Source organism: Oryzias latipes, chromosome 13 (genome assembly GCF_002234675.1).
Source record: "Oryzias latipes chromosome 13, ASM223467v1".
NCBI lineage: Eukaryota > Metazoa > Chordata > Actinopteri > Beloniformes > Adrianichthyidae > Oryzias > Oryzias latipes.
The window spans coordinates 29567658-29591031 of record NC_019871.2 but is presented as its reverse complement, the minus strand read 5'-3'; the positions used below and the strand labels follow the sequence as shown (position 1 = coordinate 29591031).

At 38.7% G+C, this 23374-nt stretch overlaps 1 protein-coding gene across 3 annotated transcripts in view; it reads right to left on the bottom strand.

Annotated features, from left to right (window-relative positions):
* Positions 1 to 23062, bottom strand: part of bcas3 (BCAS3, microtubule associated cell migration factor) — a 335065-nt gene extending 312003 nt beyond the window's left edge. For all 3 annotated transcript variants that reach the window (XM_023961828.1, XM_011482979.2, XM_023961830.1), the window contains exons 1-7: positions 22937 to 23062; positions 22059 to 22152; positions 21702 to 21756; positions 20816 to 20891; positions 14505 to 14611; positions 5922 to 6003; positions 464 to 536 (exon numbers count right to left, since the gene is read on the bottom strand). In XM_023961828.1, the coding sequence (XP_023817596.1) occupies positions 464 to 536; positions 5922 to 6003; positions 14505 to 14611; positions 20816 to 20891; positions 21702 to 21756; positions 22059 to 22129 (464 nt within the window). In that variant the 5' untranslated portion in view covers positions 22130 to 22152; positions 22937 to 23062. The remainder of the gene's footprint in view (positions 1 to 463; positions 537 to 5921; positions 6004 to 14504; positions 14612 to 20815; positions 20892 to 21701; positions 21757 to 22058; positions 22153 to 22936) is intronic.
* Positions 23063 to 23374: the final 312 nt, after the last annotated feature.

The window sequence follows — 23374 nt, the reverse complement described above, 5'->3', positions numbered from 1 at the left end:
ACTAGATATGCAAATGACAGGGCTACAGTTCTTGGAACTCCAACAAAGAGATTTGACATGACATTGTCCTTACTTTCCAGTCTGTTAGATCTGCTGTTTTGAACTCACAGAAAGTTTGAACTTCAACTAATACAAACTTCTTTTGTCTAAACAACCTTGTATTTCACTGTTTCAATTATTTATTTTAACTAGAAAACTAATGTTCAGATTTTCTTTGTGCTAGACACGTTGATCAATTGTTCCATTTCCCAGTTTTGACCCAGTTTAGGGACAGCCATAAAGCATATTTACATTCAATGGTATCCCATAATTCTTGAATGTTATACAGTGATGTGTCAAGCTTGTTTGCAATATACATACTTCAGTTGAGACTTATGCTGAATAAAGAGACACCTTAGAAACAACATCCATTAAAAGATGAATCTCAACAGAGGAAATTATGCTAGCTGTGATGTTTACTTACCCAGAGGACCCCGTGCTCTTGCACACTCCCAACAAAGGTCTCTTCTCAGCAAAGCTATCTGTTTTTAGAGAACCTGAAGAGGAAAAAAACATCAAATGTAAGACGAATGACAATCGGAAAGATCTGGAATCATACCTCAAAAAAGACGAGGGGTTTCTGGTGTGGCCCAATATCATCCCATTTATAGATACTAATTATATTCACAGTATTTTAGATCAATTGAGATTTCTTCAAAAGCTTCTAACAGGCTTTAGATTCTCAAGAAAATACACATTACTGCAAACTTCAAACAAAAAAAAACAAAGCTAAAGTTGTCAGAATAGCTTTTAATGTAACATTGAATATAGTTTTAGTCCTATATTTTATTTGGGATGCCAGGAAGTCCACAAAGCAACAAAAAAATACATGTTGCATTAAGTAGAGTGATCCCATATTTTTCCTAATTGTCTTATTTTTTAAGTCAGGGGATTGAAGGGAAAGGGGGCTTAGAAAGAAGATGTTACCCTTTAGAAGACTGTAATTTGAGGTTAGAGCATAATCAGCCAGAGTTCCTGTGGTATAGTGTGCGAGCAAAAGCCCATTCTCTGCCAGCCCTTAACACCCCAAAAAGTCCTTTTTTCTTTTGTTTTTACCATCACATATTTTACATGTTAAGATACCCATTTTTGAGGAAAATGTCACATTCACTAAAACACTTTGATGATAACTATATCAGACAGAAATGCTCTATTCACTGAAACACTTCATTAGCACAAAAGCCTTCAGAGTAACTTTGGTGAGGACATGCAAACTGATTTTTTTTCAAGTGCAAAGATGTGCATTACACATTTTATTCTCACTATTAGCATTTCCTCCACACTGATTTTTTTCCGGGGAAAATGTTGCCAAATTTTTCAAAGTCAATGAACGATCACAGGGTGTAAACTCCATAGACATTGGGAATAAATGTATTCCATGCAAAAAATCTGGACTTCCGTCTCTCTTCTAGGAATGGGAAATCTTCACTACCATAATCACCTATTTCTGGGGTCTTTAAGTCCACCCACCCACCGTCTCCCATGCAGACAATTGGTCTTTTAAAGGCTTACCACAGAGCAACAGTGTTTGTGTCCTGGCAGATTGCAATCACCGTCTTTCTCCAGCCAGTTTTACAATTCATATTTATTTTGTGCTGAGAGAATCAGACTCTTTATGTGACAGCCTTTCTGCTGCTTCCTATTACTGTGGTTTGCTTTCATCCACTTCCAGTCCTCTTCAAACGCTGTCATTGTGTGATATAATGAAATCTGCCAAAGGACCGGAACATAGCCATAGAACAAAAATGCCACAAACCGGTTTTCACTGACCAACACCTGCAGTGATGAAACTCAAACCTTGTGTCTGGAACATCTGAACAACTGTGGAACCACTAAGAGCCATGTGAAACATGGCTCTAAGGATGTGGCATATGAGCTGGCAAGCACAATAAATCTTCTTTTTCCAACTTAAATAAGATCTTACTCAGAAAAAAAGAAGAAAAAAACTTTCCACTAGAGCCTTGTGGAGTCCTAGATGTCATCCACATTTCAACCTGATTATTTAATAGAGTATTAAGCACTTTTTATTTAATAGGTTTTTTTAAACGTGAAAAATAAGACACTAAGTATTTTTACAGACAATTCTAAACTTGTTACATGCTTCAAGGACCTATATCTTGCTATTCTTAAGCCTTTCAGAGTAAACTATATCCTATATATGATAATATATTACCTTTGGTACAATAAAGAACACATTTTCTATGAAATATTAGTTTTTTTCACAATATAATTTCCTACTCTGCGGTAAAAGGACTCGCTCTCTGAGACACCGCCTTTCGCTCCTTATGGGTGCCGCCCATTTCATGACGTCAACCTAAAGCCGGCCTCAGCAGCGTGTCTGCGTTTCACCCACGAAATCAAACAACATCCAAACTTTTGCAAAGATGGATGTGCACATTGTGCATATGACAGGAAAGTGTCTAGCCAATCACCACTAGCTCAGTGGAGAAGTTGGGTGTGTGTGTTCGCCTGGGGGCGGTTCTGGCAGTGTAGATTCTCCATGGAAGGGGCTGTTCTCTTTTTATGATGTCACAATGTGAGAATTCACTTGTTTTCGTGGATTTGGAGGAGTGCAGGTTTTTAGAGGAACGCTCAGAAATGCGTGAATAGATCAAAATACCACTTTGAGGTTGTTTTTTGTGAGAAATTACATTATAATACAATTAAAAGCTCAACAAGTTGATCTTATAACTGATTCTGAATCAGTTATAAAGCATCCACTTCATGTGATTCGGGATCTATACTTCCATCCATCCATTTTTAGAACCCTCTAAGTCCCTTTCATGGTCCCGGAACTGCTGGAGCCAACCCAGCTACTGTAAGGCGAAGGCAGGAACACCCTGTACAGGTCGCCAATCTGTTGCAGGGCCACATACTGTCATGCACACCTAGGGCCAGTATAGAGATACCAAGCATGTTATTGGACTGTGGGAGGAAGCCAGAGTGTCCGGAGGAAACCCAGCAAGCATGGGGAGAACATGCAAACTCCACACAGAAAGAACAAAAAGGTTCCACTTGTATTAATAAAAAAACCTGAGCTAAGAATTATTTCCATGCTTCTGTTAAGACTTTTGTACATTTTATTTATATCCCTGTAAGTTTTTTAATTTGAGCTATGAATTTAGTTTTTTAATTGAGTCCTTGCACTTTTTTGGTCCTCTCCACAAAAAACAAATCAAATCTTTTTGTAATTTGAGCAAAGCTGAAAAGAGTTAAAAGCTATCCATGAAGAGGCACAGATTTTGGAGACATAATGAGGTGAAAGTTTCTCTTGCTTTTTATGTTTGGAACATTTAAATCGGCATATGTTTTTACTCACCGCTTAGAGCAGTCCAACACTAATCAGAGGCTGACTTCTGCATCAGGATTTGAAGGCATACAGCACTCTTTAATTTTGAGGACATAACACTATTTAATATGTCTACAACCACAACTACTTACAGAGAAAATAAATATAATTTTAAAGGTGTTTCCTTAGGATGTTAAAGTCAAACCAACCACTGTTTTTTTTAAACTTATAATAAAAACTTCTGAGAACTCATATTTGTCTGAACTTAATCAGAATCACAACAATGTTGACTAAGGCTAATGGAATGTTGCTGAGCTGAATTTTATATTTGAACAGAATAAGATAAAAGGATTTCTTTTTCATAAAGTCCATCCTCCATTTCCTGACTGTACACCACTAGTTTCAGCTGCATTTATTTCTATACAACACACTGTTGGCTTCCATCTTTGAGTGTTGTTTTACTAAATTTAAAGTGGAACATTATGAAAGAGTATAGATTATAATCTTCTAAATCTTTAATTTTTTCATCATTTAGGGGTTTATATTTTGATGAGTCACACTTTTGTTGGGTTGCACATGCTAACGGCTTTGACACTACATTTAGTCAAACTTTATTTGTTTAATAATATGTAAAAGATACAAATATTTATTGGGAAACTGATCAAGCACTGGTAGCAGCAGTGTCAAATGAAAACCACAAATAAGACCAAGATTATGTTGGTAAAAAGGTTTAAAATCAGTAGGTGAGTAAATAGTTAGTTTCTGGCAAACTGTCAGTTTTTTTCTCCTGCTGTGTCTCTACTTTCTGACTTTTTTGTACATGTGATACAAGCGAAGAGACATCCAATCACAAGCTTCCTTCTACCAAGTCAGGCCATTACAATTAAGTGAAGGTGAAGCACAATGAGGATGCATGTTGCGTTCACTGAAGATACAACACTTTTTTTCACAGCACTGCAAACAATACCTGAATAAACTGATATGGCACATCTTTTTAACCAGAGATAACAAAACCGTCTAAAAGCTTTAAAATGACAGGTCTTTATGTTTAAATCTGTTACACTGAGCAAAAATATAAACACAACATTGGTTTTTGCTCCCATCTTTCATGAGATGAACTCAAAGGTCCGAAACATGTTCTACAACAACAAAATAACCTTTTCTCTCAAATATTGTTTGATAGTGAGCATTTCTCCATTGCTGAGATAATCTATCCCCCTTCACAGATGTGCCTTATCAAGATGCTAATTAGACAGCATGATTATTAGACACTGTGGTGCTGGAGCATCTTGTTGTCCTCATCTGGGTCTCGACCCGACTCCAGTTCTTTGTCGTAACCAATGTGGGTGGGCAAATGCTCACATTTGATGGTGTTTGGCAGGTTGGACAGGAGTTCTCTTCATAAATCCTGGTTTACAATGTTAAGGGCAGATGTCAGACAGTGTTTTTGGAGTTGTGAGGTTGAGCAGTTTTCTGATGTCACTGTCGTGGATCGAAGGGCCCGCGGTGGCGGTGGGGTTATGGTATGGGCACAGGTGTATGTTATGGAAGAAGAACACAGGTGCATTTTATTGATGGCATTTTGAATTCAGAGATACCGTGACGAGATCCTGAGGTCCATTGTCGTGCCATACAACCAAGAACATACCCTCATGGTGCAGCATGATAAAACACCGAACTGTACACAATTCTTGGAAGCTGAAAACATGACCAGCATCCTCACCGGACATGTCACCTATTGAGCATGTTTGGGATGCTCTGGATCGGCGTATAAGACGGCGTGTTCCAGTTCCTGCCAACATTGAGCTACTCCGCACAACCACTGAAGAGAAGTGGACCAATATTCTAAAGGCCACTATCCACAACGTGATCAAACTCTATATAAAGGAGATGTGTGGCACTCCATGAGGCAAATTGTGGTCACACAAGATACTGACCTTTTTTCTGAGTGAAAACAATCAGTGCGCATCTCAGACTGGCCTTTATAGTGGCCACTCTATGGCACATCTGTGGAATAACTATGCTGTCTAATTAGCATCTTGATATGGCACACCTGTGAGGTGGGATGGATTATCTCAGCAAAGGAAAAGTCCTCACTATCACAGATTTGTGAACAATAATGAGGAGAAATTGTTATTTTGTGTTTGTAGAAAATGTTGAATGTCAAGGAACATTGTATGAAAACAGATAAAACAGAAAATAACAAATGGGAGGAAAAACAAAATTGTTGGGTTTATTTATTTGTTATTTTTTATTAAAGACATTTTATTGTTCTTGCTTAAAAGGAAATGGGTTGGTGAGAAAAAAGACTCTGTTAAAAGCCATTTTAACAATTTTAAACATCATATGAATAATATATATGTAGATTGCATTCATTGAGGTAACTGGACTGTTAAATATCACTACAAAGTTAGTTGAATTTTTTATGTATGGATTCGTAAACCATGTATCAAGATGTAAAATAACTGATGTGAGAGGGAAATTTACACACCAGTATGTAATAATCAATCTTACTTGATTCACTATACAAAATATTTTGCCATAGAGAAAAAAAAGTTGTATCTAATGCATGTTGAAAGCAGTAACAACTCACTGATATGAGGGGCTGGAAGAATGCGAGCAGCTCGCACAGGTCCATGACGGACCGAGAACAGCTCCTGGGCTTCCCCTGCCAACTGAAAAAAACAAAAAGAACAATTGAACAGCTAAATATTACAAAATATATTCCAAATTACATAAAAATAAAGTTGGTTGTCAAACACCAAACTGCTTTTTTAAGATCAATTACATTAAACCACATATTTTGCATTTAGGCAGTTCAAAATAACTTTTTTTCTTAAATGTAAGGCTTAATAAATGTCTCTGAACTATTAAAAAAGTACAGAAATTTAGGACCTCAACATGTTTAGGACACATGTAGGTATAAAGGGAAAACAAACCTTCTGTATAGTCTACAAAAGGACTAAATAACAAAGACAGTCTATGTAATGTTAAATACAACAGGGTGATGACAGGAAGTGATGATATAGATCAATTAGACACTAAGCCAAACTATACAAATCAGGGACCACAAACAAAAGTTTGAGATACACTGTAGGCTGGTGCCAAGTGAGCATCACTGATATGATGCCATGTAGCACTTGTTGTTTTGTTGTTTTTTATCTTCATTTTTCATATATATATATATATATATATATATATATATATATATATATATATATATATATATATATATATATATATATATATATATAAAAGGAAGAGAGAGGGGGAAAAGTGTGAAATAGAAGAAAAACAGAGAGAGAGGGAGGATACAAGTGCCAAGCTGTGGTAATTTGAGAAGGTTATGGTTTTGAGATAAGCTTTTATAACTGACCATGGGTCATAATAGAAAATATCTGATGTGTCCATCACTACACTGTGGGCTAGGAACGAGGGATATAGCATACAGGAAGAAGTGACAGTGGGGTGGAGAAATATATGAGAAATAAAAATAGAATAGAATAAAACAAGATTCATGTTATATTCTATGTTATGTATACCACCCACCCCGTGCCCAGAAGGCGCAAACTCAGGGATCCCCTGCATCAATTTTCTATGGTTTATTGTCATACCTGCATTACACTGATAGCTCCAAGTTATTTTTTTCAGTAAAATCAGAGGATATTTTCCAGACAGTTACCTTAGTAACTGTCTGTTGTTGTTCTTTGTCAACATAAAAAAGTAAACAGAAGAACTACTTGCAGTTGAACTAAAATATACAATATACAAGGCTACATTTGGTAGCAACGAAAAAGAACAACCTGAGAGCATCTAGAATTTGAAGTTGTTTGGATGTCACTGAATGATATTGTTAAGTGCAGTTAGCAATAAAGCTTTTAGCACACGGCACATAAAATGCCAGGAACATCTAAGGCACATCTTCTAAAACATACATTCGTCTTCTTTTTAAAGGTACAATATCAAAAATAACTCAAGTTCCGGTATTAGATTTTCACGAACTATGGTTTTTTATTTTGTTGTCGTGACATAGTTGCTTTTGCTAGCAGAGACGACAAATCAAAAGAAAAATGAACATAGTGTCAGAAAAAATAATAGAAGTTAAAATCTGAATATTTTGAATGTAATGCCTTTTGTTTAAACCTCTTTCTTTTGCAAACTTATTGTAAGACTGTTAAAGGCCACTAGCATGAATGATTTTTTCCCATTACAAACATCCACACAAAGCAGACAGAATAGTGGCTTATCATGAATGTTGGCTCGCCAACATAAAAAGTAAAAATAAAAAATGAAAACAACAAAGTGGCAGTAGCAGAATGGGCTCTAATGAAACCACGACACTGCGGGATATTTAATTCAACGTAAGCACTTGGAGTTTGTGGTTTCTTCGAGGATCACAGCTCATCATCAGGCCTCGCTGATCAAACAAGTGCATTCCAACACATCTGCACAGACTCTTAATTCCATGTAAGGTTCCAAATTTAAGGTTAAAGCCTTGTAATAGCTGTATTTAAAGCTTGCTGCATTACTGCTCTTTATTACACAGGAAATAAAGCTGAAGTGTAAAGTAGTTTAATGGATGCCTGTGCATGTGCGTTCAGGTTAAGCTTCATGGTGTGCTCTGCATGGATGTTATAGTGTCTGGTATGTGAAACAGCACATTGTTCTAAGAGCAGAATGTCCCACTTTTGTTCTTTTCAGTGAAACCTGCATTATCACTTTACTGGTGCTTTAAGCTGTTTGTTTTAAATCTTTAAACCCATCTGAGGGGATGATCGCTCTTTTGTCCAAATAATAGCTTTTTCAAAGTGATGGATTTAGAGCCGTGTTTTTATTCAAAGTGCTCGAGGTCCGGCGGCAGCAGATTAACACCGAAGACAGGGTAGGATATAAGAGTAGCGATAGCTGAATGAAAGGACTCTGGCGGCACAGCTGGATTCCTGTGCACGCAATAATGGAATTTGCTGGATTAAACCAAGAAGGGGATGGCCAGAGGTTAATGCGTAGAGTTATTGTGCTTTATCTCACAGATCATCCTCGCCTTACATGGCTCTGTATGACATCCTGTGTCATCAACAACATTCCCAGCATTATATTAATGGCAAAGGGTGTGCAATATGCTAAATTGCTTTTTCAAAGTTGGTTTTACATAGAGCCATTGGTTATATTTATTTTATCACGTTTTTTAATTTTTTTTCCCCCCTCAGGATCATGGTGTTCACCTCTCTATTTTAATCTCTCAAATGTAATGCCATAAGCTGTTAACAGATATGTGTCCAATGTTCACGAATGGATCCGCTCACTAATGGACTGGACATATTGGAGGGAGCAGGTGCTTCAGGACAGTAACAGGCTCACGGCTCTCCATAGCCACTACATACATTTTGCACATATTACATGGATAAAAATTGGTCATATGTGAATATACATGGAAAAGTGAGAAAAGTTGTGGTCTTTAAGAGTGTAGTAGCTAAAAAAGCCTAGAAACTGTTGAGCAAATTCTAGCACTTTGAGCTAGTGAGATGTGTGACGCCAGACCTGGCTAACGCACTAAGCAGGCTGCCGTTTACCTGCACAACGAAGAAAATAAGTCTTTCACTCCGATCAACTTTCCAATTAATTTGTTCCTCTATTATTGACATTACTGAAAACAGATTTGACTTCTTTTACTTCATTTCTCGCACCAGCGGTCAAAAACCTTTTCATCTGGCGGATGCACACATGTCTGAGGTCAGCTAATCTCAATGTCTAATAGACAGAAAAAATGACAACAGCGACACCCACATGACGTGTTACTCAATAGGGCTCCTACGAGACATTTTACAGATGTATCATAATTAGCCTTTGTGCTATCTAAGATGACCCCCCCCCTTACATTGACGTGTTCTCCCTACCATGACAAAGGTGGATAAAGGTGGAAAGATTTCATGTAATCCATGGACACCAGTGAAGATCATAAATCATTGAAGAAAAAAGGTTCAGAGCTCTGTCTAGTGGGTCTAGATGACCCAACTCCAAATGGTAAAGTGCCTAGGATAACACAAGTGTTATACCACGTTAAAAACCACAAAAAAAGTACAAATAAGCCACGCAAAGAACATGAAAATTAACGTAGAACATGAACTGTGCATGATTATTGCACTATTTACATGATTTTCATTAGAATATGAGTCTTTCTAAATTCAATGGACTGAATAAAGAACTAAATCACACAGCTGGATGAAGCTCGTCTGCTGGACTTTAAATATGTAGTTGTAGATTTAGATAAATAATTTCTTCTCTAAGAGTTCTGGTAAATCGCCTGTCCGTCCTGGGGGAGGATCCCTCCTTCATGTAAGCACTCCTGAGGTTTATTCGTTTTTTCCGGAATCCGTTTTTTTAGGAGTTTTTCCTTACCGCGAAGGGGGGGTCTAAGGGCAGGGATGCCAGTATAGCTTATTCAGTTTGTTAGTTCATTTTAGTATTTTACTATTGAATTCTATGTATGATCCTTTTGAGTTCATGTTTTACTTCGAAGCCCATGGAGACGACTGTTGTTGTGATTTTGGGCTATACAAATAAAATTGAATTGAATTGAATTGAATTGGAATGAACAATGATTTCAGAGACTGAAATCGTCTTGCAGAAGGCTGCGTTTTGGTTTAGAGCTGTATGATATTTAGTCATGTAGCGTGCTATCTTATAGAAGGTTGTACTTAAATAACTGAAAGCCTGATGAGAGCAAAGGATTTTATTTTTTTGCTTATGCGTGTCTGCAGTATTAGGTGCATATGTAACACCATTAAAAGCACATACAATCACATTGGCTGTGTAACAGGACAGTCCTTGAGAAATATGCCACAGAAAGGGATAACACAAAACAGGTTGATATGGAAAAGCCAGTCTTTTATTTGCAGTGTAACACATGAACAACTCCGGCTCCCTTCAGCTTTTCTTTCTTTCACAAAAGTCCATCCATCCGTCTTCGTAACCCACTGTATCCCTTTCAGGGTCACTGGGCTGCCAGAGCCTAACCTGGCTACTGTTGGATGAAGGCGGGGTTAACCCAAAACAGGTCGCCAGTCTTTTCAGTTAGAAGTAATCAAACCGAACAATTTGAAGTAATCAATCAACCTGTGAAGTCGGCGTGCCCAGAGAAAAACCCACACATGCAAGGGGAGAACATGCAGACTCCACGCAGAAGGGCTCCAGCTGGGATTTGAACCAGAGCCTTCTTGCTGTGAGGCGAGAGCGCCACTGTGGAGCCCTTCTTCTCTAAAGTGCAGCAGCTGTTTATGCTGTTGGCACAAACCATTTAATAATAAGATCCGTCCCACAAAAGCCCTTTTCTGACTCAACATAAAAATACATTACAATAAATATTTCATTTTTAATACAAATTTTTGAAGACAGCCCCATTAATACACAACCTGAACATTTGCCAAAACACCCTGGAGAAAACAAAACAGGCGAGTTCCAATTACACAGAAACAGAAAAGACTGTGTGGTTTACACACTCTGTGTCCAGCAGCTTCCATGTTTTCACAGGAAGTAACTGCTGAACCTGGACAGATCGAAGAAAAAAACCTGTACATAAATTACTTAAGACTGTGTGTAATTCATATATTATTAAATCATTACTTTTTAAAGTGTAAACATCCGATAAAGTGACTAAATCTATATAATCCTCAGTAACAAAGATCCTCTTTGTTAGAGTCTGGTATTTTTGTGGTGTATCTCACAACCTTTCATGGTGTTATCATGTGGAGTCTCACCAATTACAGCCCTCTTGGTACCAGAACAATGAAATTCTGCATGAATTGACACAGACCTAAAGAACTTTTACACCGCGGGGGCCTACATGGATCGGCTGCCATGGAGTGGAGATGGAACCACGGTGGCGCCTTTATCGTGCAATGGCTGCATAACTTCACATATGATTTTTCTCAAGCACATACACTGACAACCTGTTTCCAAGCATTTCATCTCAACACTTGAGGAGACTCACAATTACTCTCCGGCAGGGAGCCTCTTATCAGGCAACGGGGAATGACACCTCTTCAGTGTGAGCCAACAGTAATCTACATTGCCTTAACACCTCTGTCAGCATCGATGCCGCCAGTCCAAGTCCCCATCTCACAAGTGTCCCACTGTGTGTATATGTTCATGCACTGAGCCATTACATAGAGTGTTGGTTTAACAACTGTCCAAACCATTTTAAGGCCACTCAGGAGCTAAAAACAGAGACACCTCTGTTACTTACTTAGAGTCCTGTGAAAAAAAACACAACCCAGAAAAATACAGTGAACTTTAAAAACTGAAGGAAAACTATGAAAAGGCTAAGTATGTTATGTCATAAAGGTGCATCAGGGTAGCTGATGAACACAAAGGAGGTTCAGCGAATCCAAATCTTCACTGGGCATGTGTAGTACCAAAGAAACAGCTGCAGGATTGCTTTTCCCTTGATAACTGCAACGCATGCTGCTAGTTGCCACATCACACTGCTCTAATGTGTGTGATCATGGATAGGGTCAAAGTGTGCCCTTCCACCCGCCGCCAGTGGATGTTTATAAAAAGCCTGATTAAGGACTCTGAACTTTACAGATCTTACAGGATGCATGGGAAGTTTGCATGTTTCAGTGACAACCTCTACATGAAAGGCGATACTTGGTGAAAGAAATCTCAGTACCATTGTGGGCTATGTGTGAAGTAAGAGAGCTGACAAAATCGTCTAATGATTTTCCAAGAAACTCGCCCCTGCCCTAAGATGAATGCCTTTCAACAAGAATGTAGAAAAAAAGAGGCACAAGACGATAAGATACAGTACCTATAAAGTAGTTCTTGACTGTTGTAGAGACTTGTGGTACCACTTCTACATTTGAAATATAAAATATTCAAAACATACTTTATTGATCGGAAAGAGTATCAAAAGAAGAAAAACATTTCTTGAATCTCAAAAGGATGGGACTGTTATGCTTTGAGTTACCATCATAATCACAAGTGCCCGGAAAAAGACCCACGGTCCATGTTTCTTCCCTGATGTACACAACACATCCATTGGCGTGGTAACTCATCATAACACACGTCAGAAATGTAGCAAAAACTCCCCCAAAATCCTCAAAGCTGCACAGGATTAAAACCAGTGTTAAAAGGTCTTCCAAAAATAATCACTCTGTTGAAACAAACAAGACAAACCCAGGAAAACAAAACACAACATTTGCTGACTTTTGTACCACTTTAAACTGTTAGTCATAATCTACATCGACGGGGGAAAACCCCCAATACCCCAACAAACTTAAACTGAACCCTGGCGAAACTTATCAAGTTATATGAATATTTCATTAATTCTCATTATAATGTTTTGCATTGGTCATTTATTGATATTTCATGACATTTCATTTATTTCCTATTGATATTTCCATGCAAGATGTTGGTCTATTTTGCTATATTGCCACTCTAATTCTACCATCTTCTGAACCTAACCAATTCAAGCTAACAGGACTGCTGGAGCCAACCCAGCTACTGTTGGAAGGCCAAAGCGTGGTTCACCCTAAATGCATCGCCACACACCTAGGGGCGATTTGGTAATACCAATTAACCTATGAAGCATGTTTTTGGACTGTGGGAGGAAGTCCGAGTGCCCAGAGAAAACTCACGCATGCAAGGGGAGAACATGGAAACTCCACAGAAAAGGACCCAGCTGGAATTTGAACCAGGGCATGTGAGGGCGCTTTGAGGCGCTGCACTACCCCACCGTGCATTCTAATACCCTCCATTTCAATTCTTACAGTTTCTACTATCAAGCAGCTTTCAGCAATCGGAAAGATGCTGGTGAGCGCAAGATATAACAAAGCTGGGAGCACTTAGAAAATGAATGTGTGTCAGACAAAATGTGGTGCATTCAGATAATGGCTCAACTGTCTGGGCAGAGTATAGAATCATTTTAACCAGCAAACAATTCAATAAGAAATATGAATACATGTATTTATAGTCTCTCAATGTTTTAAAATTCTGTATTTGAATTTTCCTCTGTCATAAGTGTATACTACGAAGGTAAAGTTGCTACAATACACTAAGAAAGCCATTAATATAAAGATAACCAAAACAAAAACAATAAAACAGTCAAAGTTTCAGGACAAATTTGAGGAATTAGAAGATCTATTTTCTGACTGGCATTCATTACGTATTATTGCAGTTTTTCTTTAACTTTGATGATATAACTGTACTGACATCTCTCAGTGGAAGTGAATACGTTGCCTGATCAACACTACCACCTTGTGGAAGAAGGTGGCACTACAAACATTGTTTTATCTAAAAATCTGGATAGATCCGGCTCAAAGTTGTCCAAAAACAAAACATTTTATAAGGAACAATGTCTTGTAGACCATTCACCTTTTCCACTTTCAAGCAAATAATCAAACTATTAGATATTCGTTATGTTTGATGGAAAAAAAAACTGTGTTGTAAGTTTACTGTCAGTATAAATGCAAATATGTCTATTTATGATAAGGAGTAATTGTAACGTCAAAATAGCATCATCTCCTAACAACTTAAACAGATTTAATATACTATTTTTTATGTCTTTTTTCCTCGTTTTTATTGCTGAAATTGTTTGGAATACAACAAGCACTCACGTATGAATCCTTTTTCCTGAATTAAGAAATGTTTTAATTGCTGGAAGAAGAATTCATTCACCATGAGTCCACCTTAAGTTACGTTGGAAGCTTTTTTGAAACTATTTTTATCAGGGAACACTTGGCTGATGTCCTAACAGGTCCAGACATGCTGTTTACGAATCTACTCAAAAAACTGATATATTTCAAGAGGCAGAGCAAAGTAAACAAAAGAGAAAAAAACATTATGCCTCACATACGAGACCATCTGAAACGTAGTTTGCTGATGAAAACACAAGGTAAAAAACTGTTCTTTAAATTTCCCCTTTTAATTAAACATGTAATGACTCTAAAAGTGTAAAACATTGAAAGATTGAAACACAATGAGCCTAAGAACTAAAGAAAGCAGTTACTTTAGTGGACATTCACTTTTGGGTTACTTAATAAAGAGCACAAGAAAAAAAACAGGAAACCATTTATCTATGGTGAACCTATAGAGATAAAATGTATTTTTATGCATTTACTTACAAACAAACACACACACACAAACTATTCAAACATCAAAAAAGAAAGAAAAGACTTACAGATAGGCTCCAGATCTGCATCCCGTCCGAATAACCAATCATGAGGCAAAGGGGGGGGTCTGAGGTGCCACCATGCATCTCTATGAACTCCGGGTTTCGAGCAGTGTCTACATGCAGAGAATGTTCAGTCACAAACAGTTCTGTATGAAGTACACCAAAAAAGGTAACACAAAGAGCTATCAGCAATAAAAAGCGGTAACAAGAAAACAGTTGCTATAAATATATTGCTGCTGCATGTATTGTTCTGTCCCTCTCATTTCCATGCTTTTTTTAATTTGACATCTTTAAGGTTGTTTTTCCCGAATCCTAGACAGTAATTCCGTAACATCAAAAGTTTAAAGTGATGATCAATAAACTATTTTTTTTATGTTTCTAGATGCAGATGTTACTATTAAACAAATAGGATCTCTGCATGACTTTTTAAAGTTATAAAACCGATATTTAGTATTTTCTGAGCGCTGGCAGCTACGCACTAACGTAGATGACGTCATCAAGTGGTGGTAACGTCCGGATTTGAAGTCGCTATATTTCTATATTTCTTTGCTTGGAGGGATAAATGTAGGAGGTAAGGAGAAGCTGGAGGGGTGGGGAATGAATTTGGATTCAGCCTATGTGGTCCATGTCTATCAGCAGGAAAAATAAATAAAAAGACAACTAAATATGATTGACAAACTGCAAAATCTTTTCAGCAAATTTTTGTGAATGCCATTTAAAACGGCCACATAAAAGTGACATGCAATATTATATAGTAACATGTATTTAATAATAGATAAATATGATAATATAATAAACTACCTTGTTCATCATTGTTTGATTGTTGTAATGTAAAACTATATTTGAAAATATTACTTTTGAAAGAAGAAGAACATCATAGAGTTTCTACATTTCCTTTAATGGATTTTAATTCCCACATCTACATATGGTAATTGGATCTTCCCCTCTCCATCTAGCTTTTGCGTGTCACTCTGAGGCCTTAAGCAGAGACAACTGTCGATTGTAACCAGCTCTCCGACTGACTGGACTGTCCTGTCAAACAACATGAACCTTGATTTTCCTCCTGGTCAAAAACAAACCCAATAGCCACGGACACATCCACATTTGCACCAATCCGTCTTGATCAGGTTCCACGAATTTACAAAACGGAGCCCTCAGCCATCTTCATCTGATGACTAGGTTATGCTCAGCCACAAGCTGATTATCTATATATTATATGTTAGTTATATACAGAATTAACAAAGATTGTCCTAAGGCACCACACAAATCAAAAAACAAAAGAAAAATTACAATTTTATATTTCAAATCGTTTAAACTAGTTTAAAATTGTTATGTGGACCAGTGAGGCTAATTTGCCTTAACTGTGTTTTGATTATATCTTATTTACACCAAGGCCCAGTATTTCATAACTTTGGATCAGGATTAAAGTGATCCAAATGACCAAATCCTCTGATCCGACTCCGGGGATCAGACATTTTCATCTTGGTATTTCAAAACTTAGCTGGATCACAACAAATCACCTAGATCCACTTGAATGGGGATTTTGGGATGACCCGAAAGAATCAGAAAGATGAGAGAACATGGAAAAAGGCAGAGCTTTCTCCCGGATCAAGAAGAGCCTATAAATAAGAAGTGCTAACCATGAGAATGTAGTTTCTTTAAGAGCATGAAAAAAATCAAACTTTTCGTGCTTCTGCTCAATCGATCTGGCTGATTCAGCAGGAGACTCCCTTTTTTTTTAAACATACTAACAAAACCTCCCTTTAATTCTTCTCTGCTTCTTTCCAGGTGCATTTCTGTCTGGTTTATTTAAAGATGTGACCGTGCAGTAAACCGACACATTTAAATGTTTTCTCGTCGCCGGTCTGAGGCTGTGGAGCATGAGAGACCTGCTTCTCTGCAGGAGTTCATGTGTTCGATTACACTTATTTAAATGTTGAGCCGATGTACAGTAAGTGTGTGAACTGATGAGTCTCTACTGTACTTCGTATTTGCCTTTTCCACATTTTAACACCTTAAACAAAACGTGAAATGTTCAACAACTCCTCAGACAAGAGTGGAGCCCTTTGACTCATGAACTTCTAAAACAGGATTCTGGATTTTGTCTCTGTTTTGAGTGTCCTCTGAGGTTAAGCTGCTTTTCTGTTAATAGATGTATGTGTCTGTATTGTTGATCTCAGTATTGAGATAATCTACAAATTTAATTTCTAATAAAAAGATGAAAAATTCAAATTGTCTTTTCTGATTAAAGAAAATGAACCATTGTCAAACAAGAAGTAAAAATAAGTCACTTACTATCAGCAGTTTAATGATGAATGAGCTGCATGATTTTCTTTCTTTTGAGAAAGCATGTTGAAATTTTACCAGTATTCAACAATTGCAGCACAAAATTTTAGCAGTGCATCTTTTTCTTGCAACTTTCATATTTTTTTTGTTTTTGGGAGGGGGGGGTAAAGGAGAAACAGGTACTAGATCAGCCTCCTATCCTGCTCTCAGCTGGGATCAGAATAATTCTCATTTTCAGAATCAAACGTATCCAGGAATCTATCCAGGTTGAAAATCATGTTTTTTGAGTTTTTGACTTGTACGTGTGGCATTTTCTTTATAAAAGACAACAAATGTCATAAAAAATCCATTTCATTTTTGGATTTACGAGTTTTTTTCCTTTTAAATCGCTGTCAATCAAAGTGCTGCAAATACACTCGGTTTGAATTAACGAGTTGTTGTGATGTCACAACGGCCCAGGAGCGCATGTGCAATGCACAAGCTCCCCGATCTGCCCTGTCCGCTGTGCACATCAGCTCAGGTGGCACATTGCTGCATTCCCCGCACGTATACCAAGTGTGTCCCAGGCGGGATTTTGTTGTTGGCCACACGTTCAAATCCCAAATGTGTTCTCCACATTGCTGTTCTCTCTCTAACTTTGAAGGCTTGCTGTCCAGTATTACCCAGAGAGGGTAAAAATAAAAACAAGGATAAAATTAGGGGATAGGAGAAATATCCTAAAGTTCTGGAGGGCAGAGCACGGCTCCCCATCCCGCATCGGATCTGTGTCTGGCCGCCAGCTCACCTCCCGGGAGCCGGCATAGTGATCGGCTCCATCTCCATCTCCAGCTCCATCCGCCCTGCCACAGTCTGTCCAGGGTGTTCCCGCCTCCACCCAACAGTAGCTGGGACGGGTACTGTTGGGCAACTGTTGATACTATTGCACTGCACCCGCCACTCAAATCGCGCCGCTGAATCGCTTTCACTGTGAGCGCAGTTTAACCGTAACCTGTGATCCTAAACTTAACCCTAAACTTAAAAAAGCTCAGCACTGGCCGCACATATTTTGAAAATAACGTGTAAATGGCCACTATTTTTATGGCAATTCATTCTATTTGCTGTGAAATGTGATTCAACAATCTGCTTGTGCATCAAATCAGTTCTGAGCCACAGCCAGTGCTGCTGCAATGTAGCCTAAATTATAATGTCATTCAAAGCATTTTTCATGGACTAATTAAAGTTATTTTTTATGTGTCATTTTATCAAACAGTTGGGTCTGGTACACATATTTTTTTTGTTATTCTATACATTGTTCACAAAGTGTTGATTTGGAACCAAAAATATATCAATTTTCACAGTTTCTTTATAACTAAAGAGAAACTTTTGAGAATAGAGAGTGTTGGTCAGTGTCTCTTGTGCCCCCCCCCCCCCCCCCTTGTGTCAAGCTCTTCACTCATGCAAGACAGATATCATTATCAGAAAGGGCGGAGCTACCCAACTCAGCACCAATGGCCACGCCCATGTAGAGGGGATTTTGGAAAGAGGGACTTCAGATAAACAGGAAATATGACTTTTTAAGACATTTAGGTTGTGAGATTTTGGTTAAAAACTTCATAATCATCACAATCTTCATAAGAACTAGGGTTGTGCCGATGGACGATATCATCGTCCATCGTGATGGGTGACTGACATCCCGATGGAGAGACCACCATCGTGATGCCACGCCCCCGCCATGTTGCGCGTCGACACCATAAGCCGCGGTTACCTGTACAAAATATCTTGATGGGATCAATGGTCAGATTAGAATCCAACCGTGTAGATGGGCCCAGAAAAATGTGTTCAGAATATAAAAACGTTCACTAAGGTCACAATTTCGGTAGGAATAAATCATTCGCACATGCGCAGTTTGAAAACCGGAAGGGGATACAACTTCCGCCGAGCGTTTTTTTTCCCAAACTTTATTGAATGTAACAATTCAATACAAAACGATAACAGCACCGAGCGGCTATATATATTGACATGTCAGCTCGGTAATATATGAGACGGTCTTCTAAACGTGCTTTTAATAATGTTACGGTTATTATGAAACACCTGTTCGCTCATCATTTGAATTTTAATCCGTGTGGTCAGTGCTTTTTCTGAACGGAGACAGGATTAGCAGTATGCTAACACGGGCTAACACATTAGCTTTGGGTGGCGCTGCACGTAAACATGTAAGAATAACATCAGCCTTTATTTAGTCGGGACACGACTGGAAACACAAATCCACGTGATTGTTTGAATGTTTTCTAAGGACTGAGCGACATTTCTGCTTTGAAGCTCAAACCGCTGTGTGTGTGTGCTGACGATCCGAGCTGTGCTCAGACACACACTTTTAGACCCGGTTCTGAGTTCGGTTGCTTGTACCCCTAGAGCTGCGGGACGGATCGCAGTCTTAAATCTCCCACACATACCGCTCATGTACCCCACCCCCCCCCCCCCCCCCCTTCCCATCAAACACAAAGCTTTAAGTCCGCGCTCCGCCGGTCCACTTCACTAATTAAGTGCGGGAGCGACTACACTAATTTTCTATTTTGCTTGTTACTTTTTCTGTTAAAGTCACTTCCCTCAGTTTATACTGGATCATCGCGGATTAACCATTAGTTGGGAAATAAAATGAAAAGAGCAAAATAACGAATAGCAGTTATATAAGTATGAAAAATGTAAAAATACCCCCCCCCCCCCCCCCCCCCCCCCCCCCGACGATGTCATCGTCCATCCCGATGGTTGACAGCAAACATCGTCAACGCCAAATTAGGGGACATCGCCCAACCCTACTGGGAACATTTTTGCTTTTAACAAATTGTCATAAGGGGACTTTAAAAAAGGATCATGTATGCAGTCAAGTATCACTTGGTGGAAAAAAATGATTTAAGGATTGCCAGACAAGCTTTTGTATGAGGCTAGTCATGAAAACCCAAAGGTCAAATTCTCTTCCCCTGGTTAATCAGGAGACATCCAGCAGTGCACTGGTTCTGGGATGTTCACACAAACTGACAAGGAGCTGAAGACTTCTGCAAAGTTCACACCAAACATGGTTCACACGTCAAATTCACATCCGCTGAATCTCTTTTGACTCGTGTCAAATTTAATTGCTCGACACTTGGCCAAAACTGTTTTCATAAACTTGACACTGCTGACGTGTGGAAGGAGCTACCGTCAGTCAATTTGTTTTGCCTCATCGGTACACGCGAGCATTGACTGCAGCTCACATAGTCAATGCACAAAACGAGGATGATGTTGAGAGAGCGGTACTTCCGTCTCTCTGTGACCCAGTTTGACCACCAGGTGGGAAAAGATGTAAAAAAAAAAAAAAAAAATCAAATTAGTGGACCTCTATATTATTGTTTCCACACAAATAAGAATAGAATAATAATGTTCGGGTGGAGCGCTTACAGCTTCTCCTGATGGTTTTCACTTCGCTCGCTGATCATATCACGAACACGTCATGGGCCAAAGCTGAATTCCTGGATGATTTACGGAACGCAAAATGGATTTACCTGCGCTTTTCCAGATGCTAAAAGCCCTTCCATTGTGTCCATTATTCATTCACACTTGGTGATGAAAAGTGGCTGCCAGTTAGCGCCTACGGTTGTATAAATGGACACCGGGATCATTCACAGAGGTAGGGAGGGGCTTGCCCAAGGGCCCTCACTGGGTGATGTTAATTGCTCGCCATTGATATGTTATCATTGTTGATTCCCCTCCGGGAATCGAACCCTGGATTCCTGCGTGGTAGCCTTTCACCTTACCAACCGAGCTACCCAGCCAGGAAACATTGTGTTGCGCTGCCGCCACACAGCCATAACATGCCAACCTTTGATCACGTCTGTATGTTATCTTAGCATTGAAAATGGACATGAACCACGTTTGTTGCGAACGTAGCTTTATCCTCATGTAACGGGCAGCACAGTCTCCAGCATGTATGATGTGATGGCTAGTTCCTTTTTGTGGTGTGGCTGATCCCTGGACACGTTAGAGGGCTTGTCCACTCCGGCTTATTTAACACTTACCATTGATGTCAGCTTTCTCAAACCGAATCCAAATGATTTTCTCTTTCTCATCAGAGGGTACAGCACCAGTATAGGCCTACAAAAGGAAGAAATACACGTTTTCATTTTATTTATTAGCCATATAACAACAAAAACTGAATGATATACTGTGATCCAGTGAACTCTTCTATAGGTTAGAGAGGATAGACAATGGAAGAGTTCAAAGTCATAGTCTTTGCATGTTTTTAAAATGGACAAACACTGATATTAGATTATTATTTCTCAGTATATGAAACACCTTTGTGAGATTTAAAGAAGCCAGGTGTGATACTTTCCACCTTGTAACATCCCATTGTAAGCAGTACAAGCTTTACAAAGAACTACATTGTAGGCTCTGTCATTGGTTAGTATTCATAAATACACCAGAGATGGTAAGGAGATGGAAATGCAGGCTTTCTGCTTTAGTAAAGTTGGAAAATCTACCACAGAAAGTGGGGAAAATGGTTTCAATCACGTCAAAGTCTAGACATCAACCCAACAAATCTGTGGTGGGACCTGAAGAGAGCAGAGCGTAAATTAATGACTGCAAATGTTCAAAAACTGAGGCATAGTTCCAGAAGGAAGCTTAAGAAAGATGCTTAACATTGGTGTCCAAAATGCATGAGTAATACAGACAATTATGCAAAGCTGTATTTGCCAAAAGCTGCTAATAATAGGATGTTTATTTTTTACACTTGTAGTACCCAAACCTGACATTTTCCAGGCTGCAGACTGTTATTCTCATGTAGGTGACTGTAAGCAAATTATATCCTAATTCATGTTAGTACAACCCACAATCCTAAACATGCCTTACACTTAATATAAGTGTATTAGTGAATGAATAACAATAGTAGTATTTGTGTATTACCTGTGGGACAACATCCTGTAAAAAGGTCACAACACTTTCCATGTACGACTGTTCCCTGTCAAAAAAAGGAAAATTAATCTGGCAGGTGTCCCAAAAACCAGTCTCACTCCTGGATTTGTAAGGAAAGAAAACCAAATTCAAATGTCTGTGTCTCATTATCAAGCCCCTGCAGTGCTAATGCTTTAAAGCTGATGCGTTTGAGCAACAAACAGATGCATGGCCTATTATACATAAAACAAGACACACAAACACTCCAGATTAAAGTTAAATATAATGAACTCTGGTTGAAGACAAACATCAGTGGAGCCACTGCAACAAAATGGCATGGATTTCTAGATAACAAAAGTTTCTTCTTACGTTGCAGCTTGTGCTCGCACCAAAACTCCTCCAGCACAGCGACTCGGTCTGCGTGGAGAGTCCGATGCCATCTCTGTGGCTTCTTTTCTTTATTCTGAAAAGCCAGAAAGGAATCATAAGGAGGATTCAAACAACTCCAGAAAGATGTCATGGTTTGTACCTAATATTCAACTCAAGAAACTCTAAGTTCTGTGACAGATCTTTTCAGAGAAGCAACCTTTTTAGAAGCACTAACCACATTTCTGCCTTAAAACACGATAGCATTTGTAAGCCTCTGAAATGTTTTCATGATAAAGTATAGATATCTATACATGGTTGCTTTTATTTAATAGCTGGGAGACTCAAAAACCATGTTCTGCTAGCAAAGAGCCTTTGTTTACTGCATTTAGGATGGAAGTCAAATACAACTGGTTATTGCCAATCAACACTTGCGTTCTGTCCTATTATTATTATCATTATTATTACCTAATCTTCGACAGACGTTCATGTGGAAACAATCAAAAGTTAACCAAAACAAAGACACGTCGTATCGTGTGACGTGGATGACGTTGCTGTCATCCACTGAGTGAGACAGCGTCTCCACTACTGGACGAAAGTCCTGACATGCCTGTTTTTTTTGTTTGTTTTTTTTTACCCCCAAAACGCTTCCGGAACTAAGCCTCTCCAAACCTACACTTTCGGCAGCTCGAGCACCAACCCGGGCATCTGTCAGCTGAAAACACCCAGCTGCTGGCAGCAGAGAGACAGACAGGACCCAGCAGCTAACTAACCAACAGACCCAGCTAGCTACAGCTAGCTTCCAAACGCACCGCTGCTTATTCAACAACATCACTGCAAACCTGTCGTTCGACATTTACGAATGTGTCAGACGGCAATACCTTTAGAAAATGAAGCGGTTCTCGGTTTGGACTGTTGTCCGCTGGAAGAGCTGCCAGTACAAAACCTAAACATGCACTGTATTTGCGGAACTGTGTTGTGAGTAGACAGCCAATCAGAGAACAGCAACAACCTCGTCAATCCAATCAAAATGCTGAGAGGGTGTGACGATTTCATTTCGTCTGGATACATATATTTTTAAGTTGAAACAATAAAAAATAAAATAAATAAAAATAACAGACAGTGTATGAAGTTTAAAGGAGGATTAAAAAAATCTTTCTGGTACAGGTGAAGAGATTTAAATGTCTGATGGTTTTACAGAGATTGATCTACCGTAAGTAGATTTATCATTGTCAGGTACAGTGTTTATGCTTTTCTTAATTTCAGAACAAATAAATTAAGATCCAAACCTTTTTTGTATACATTATTATAAGAAAGCA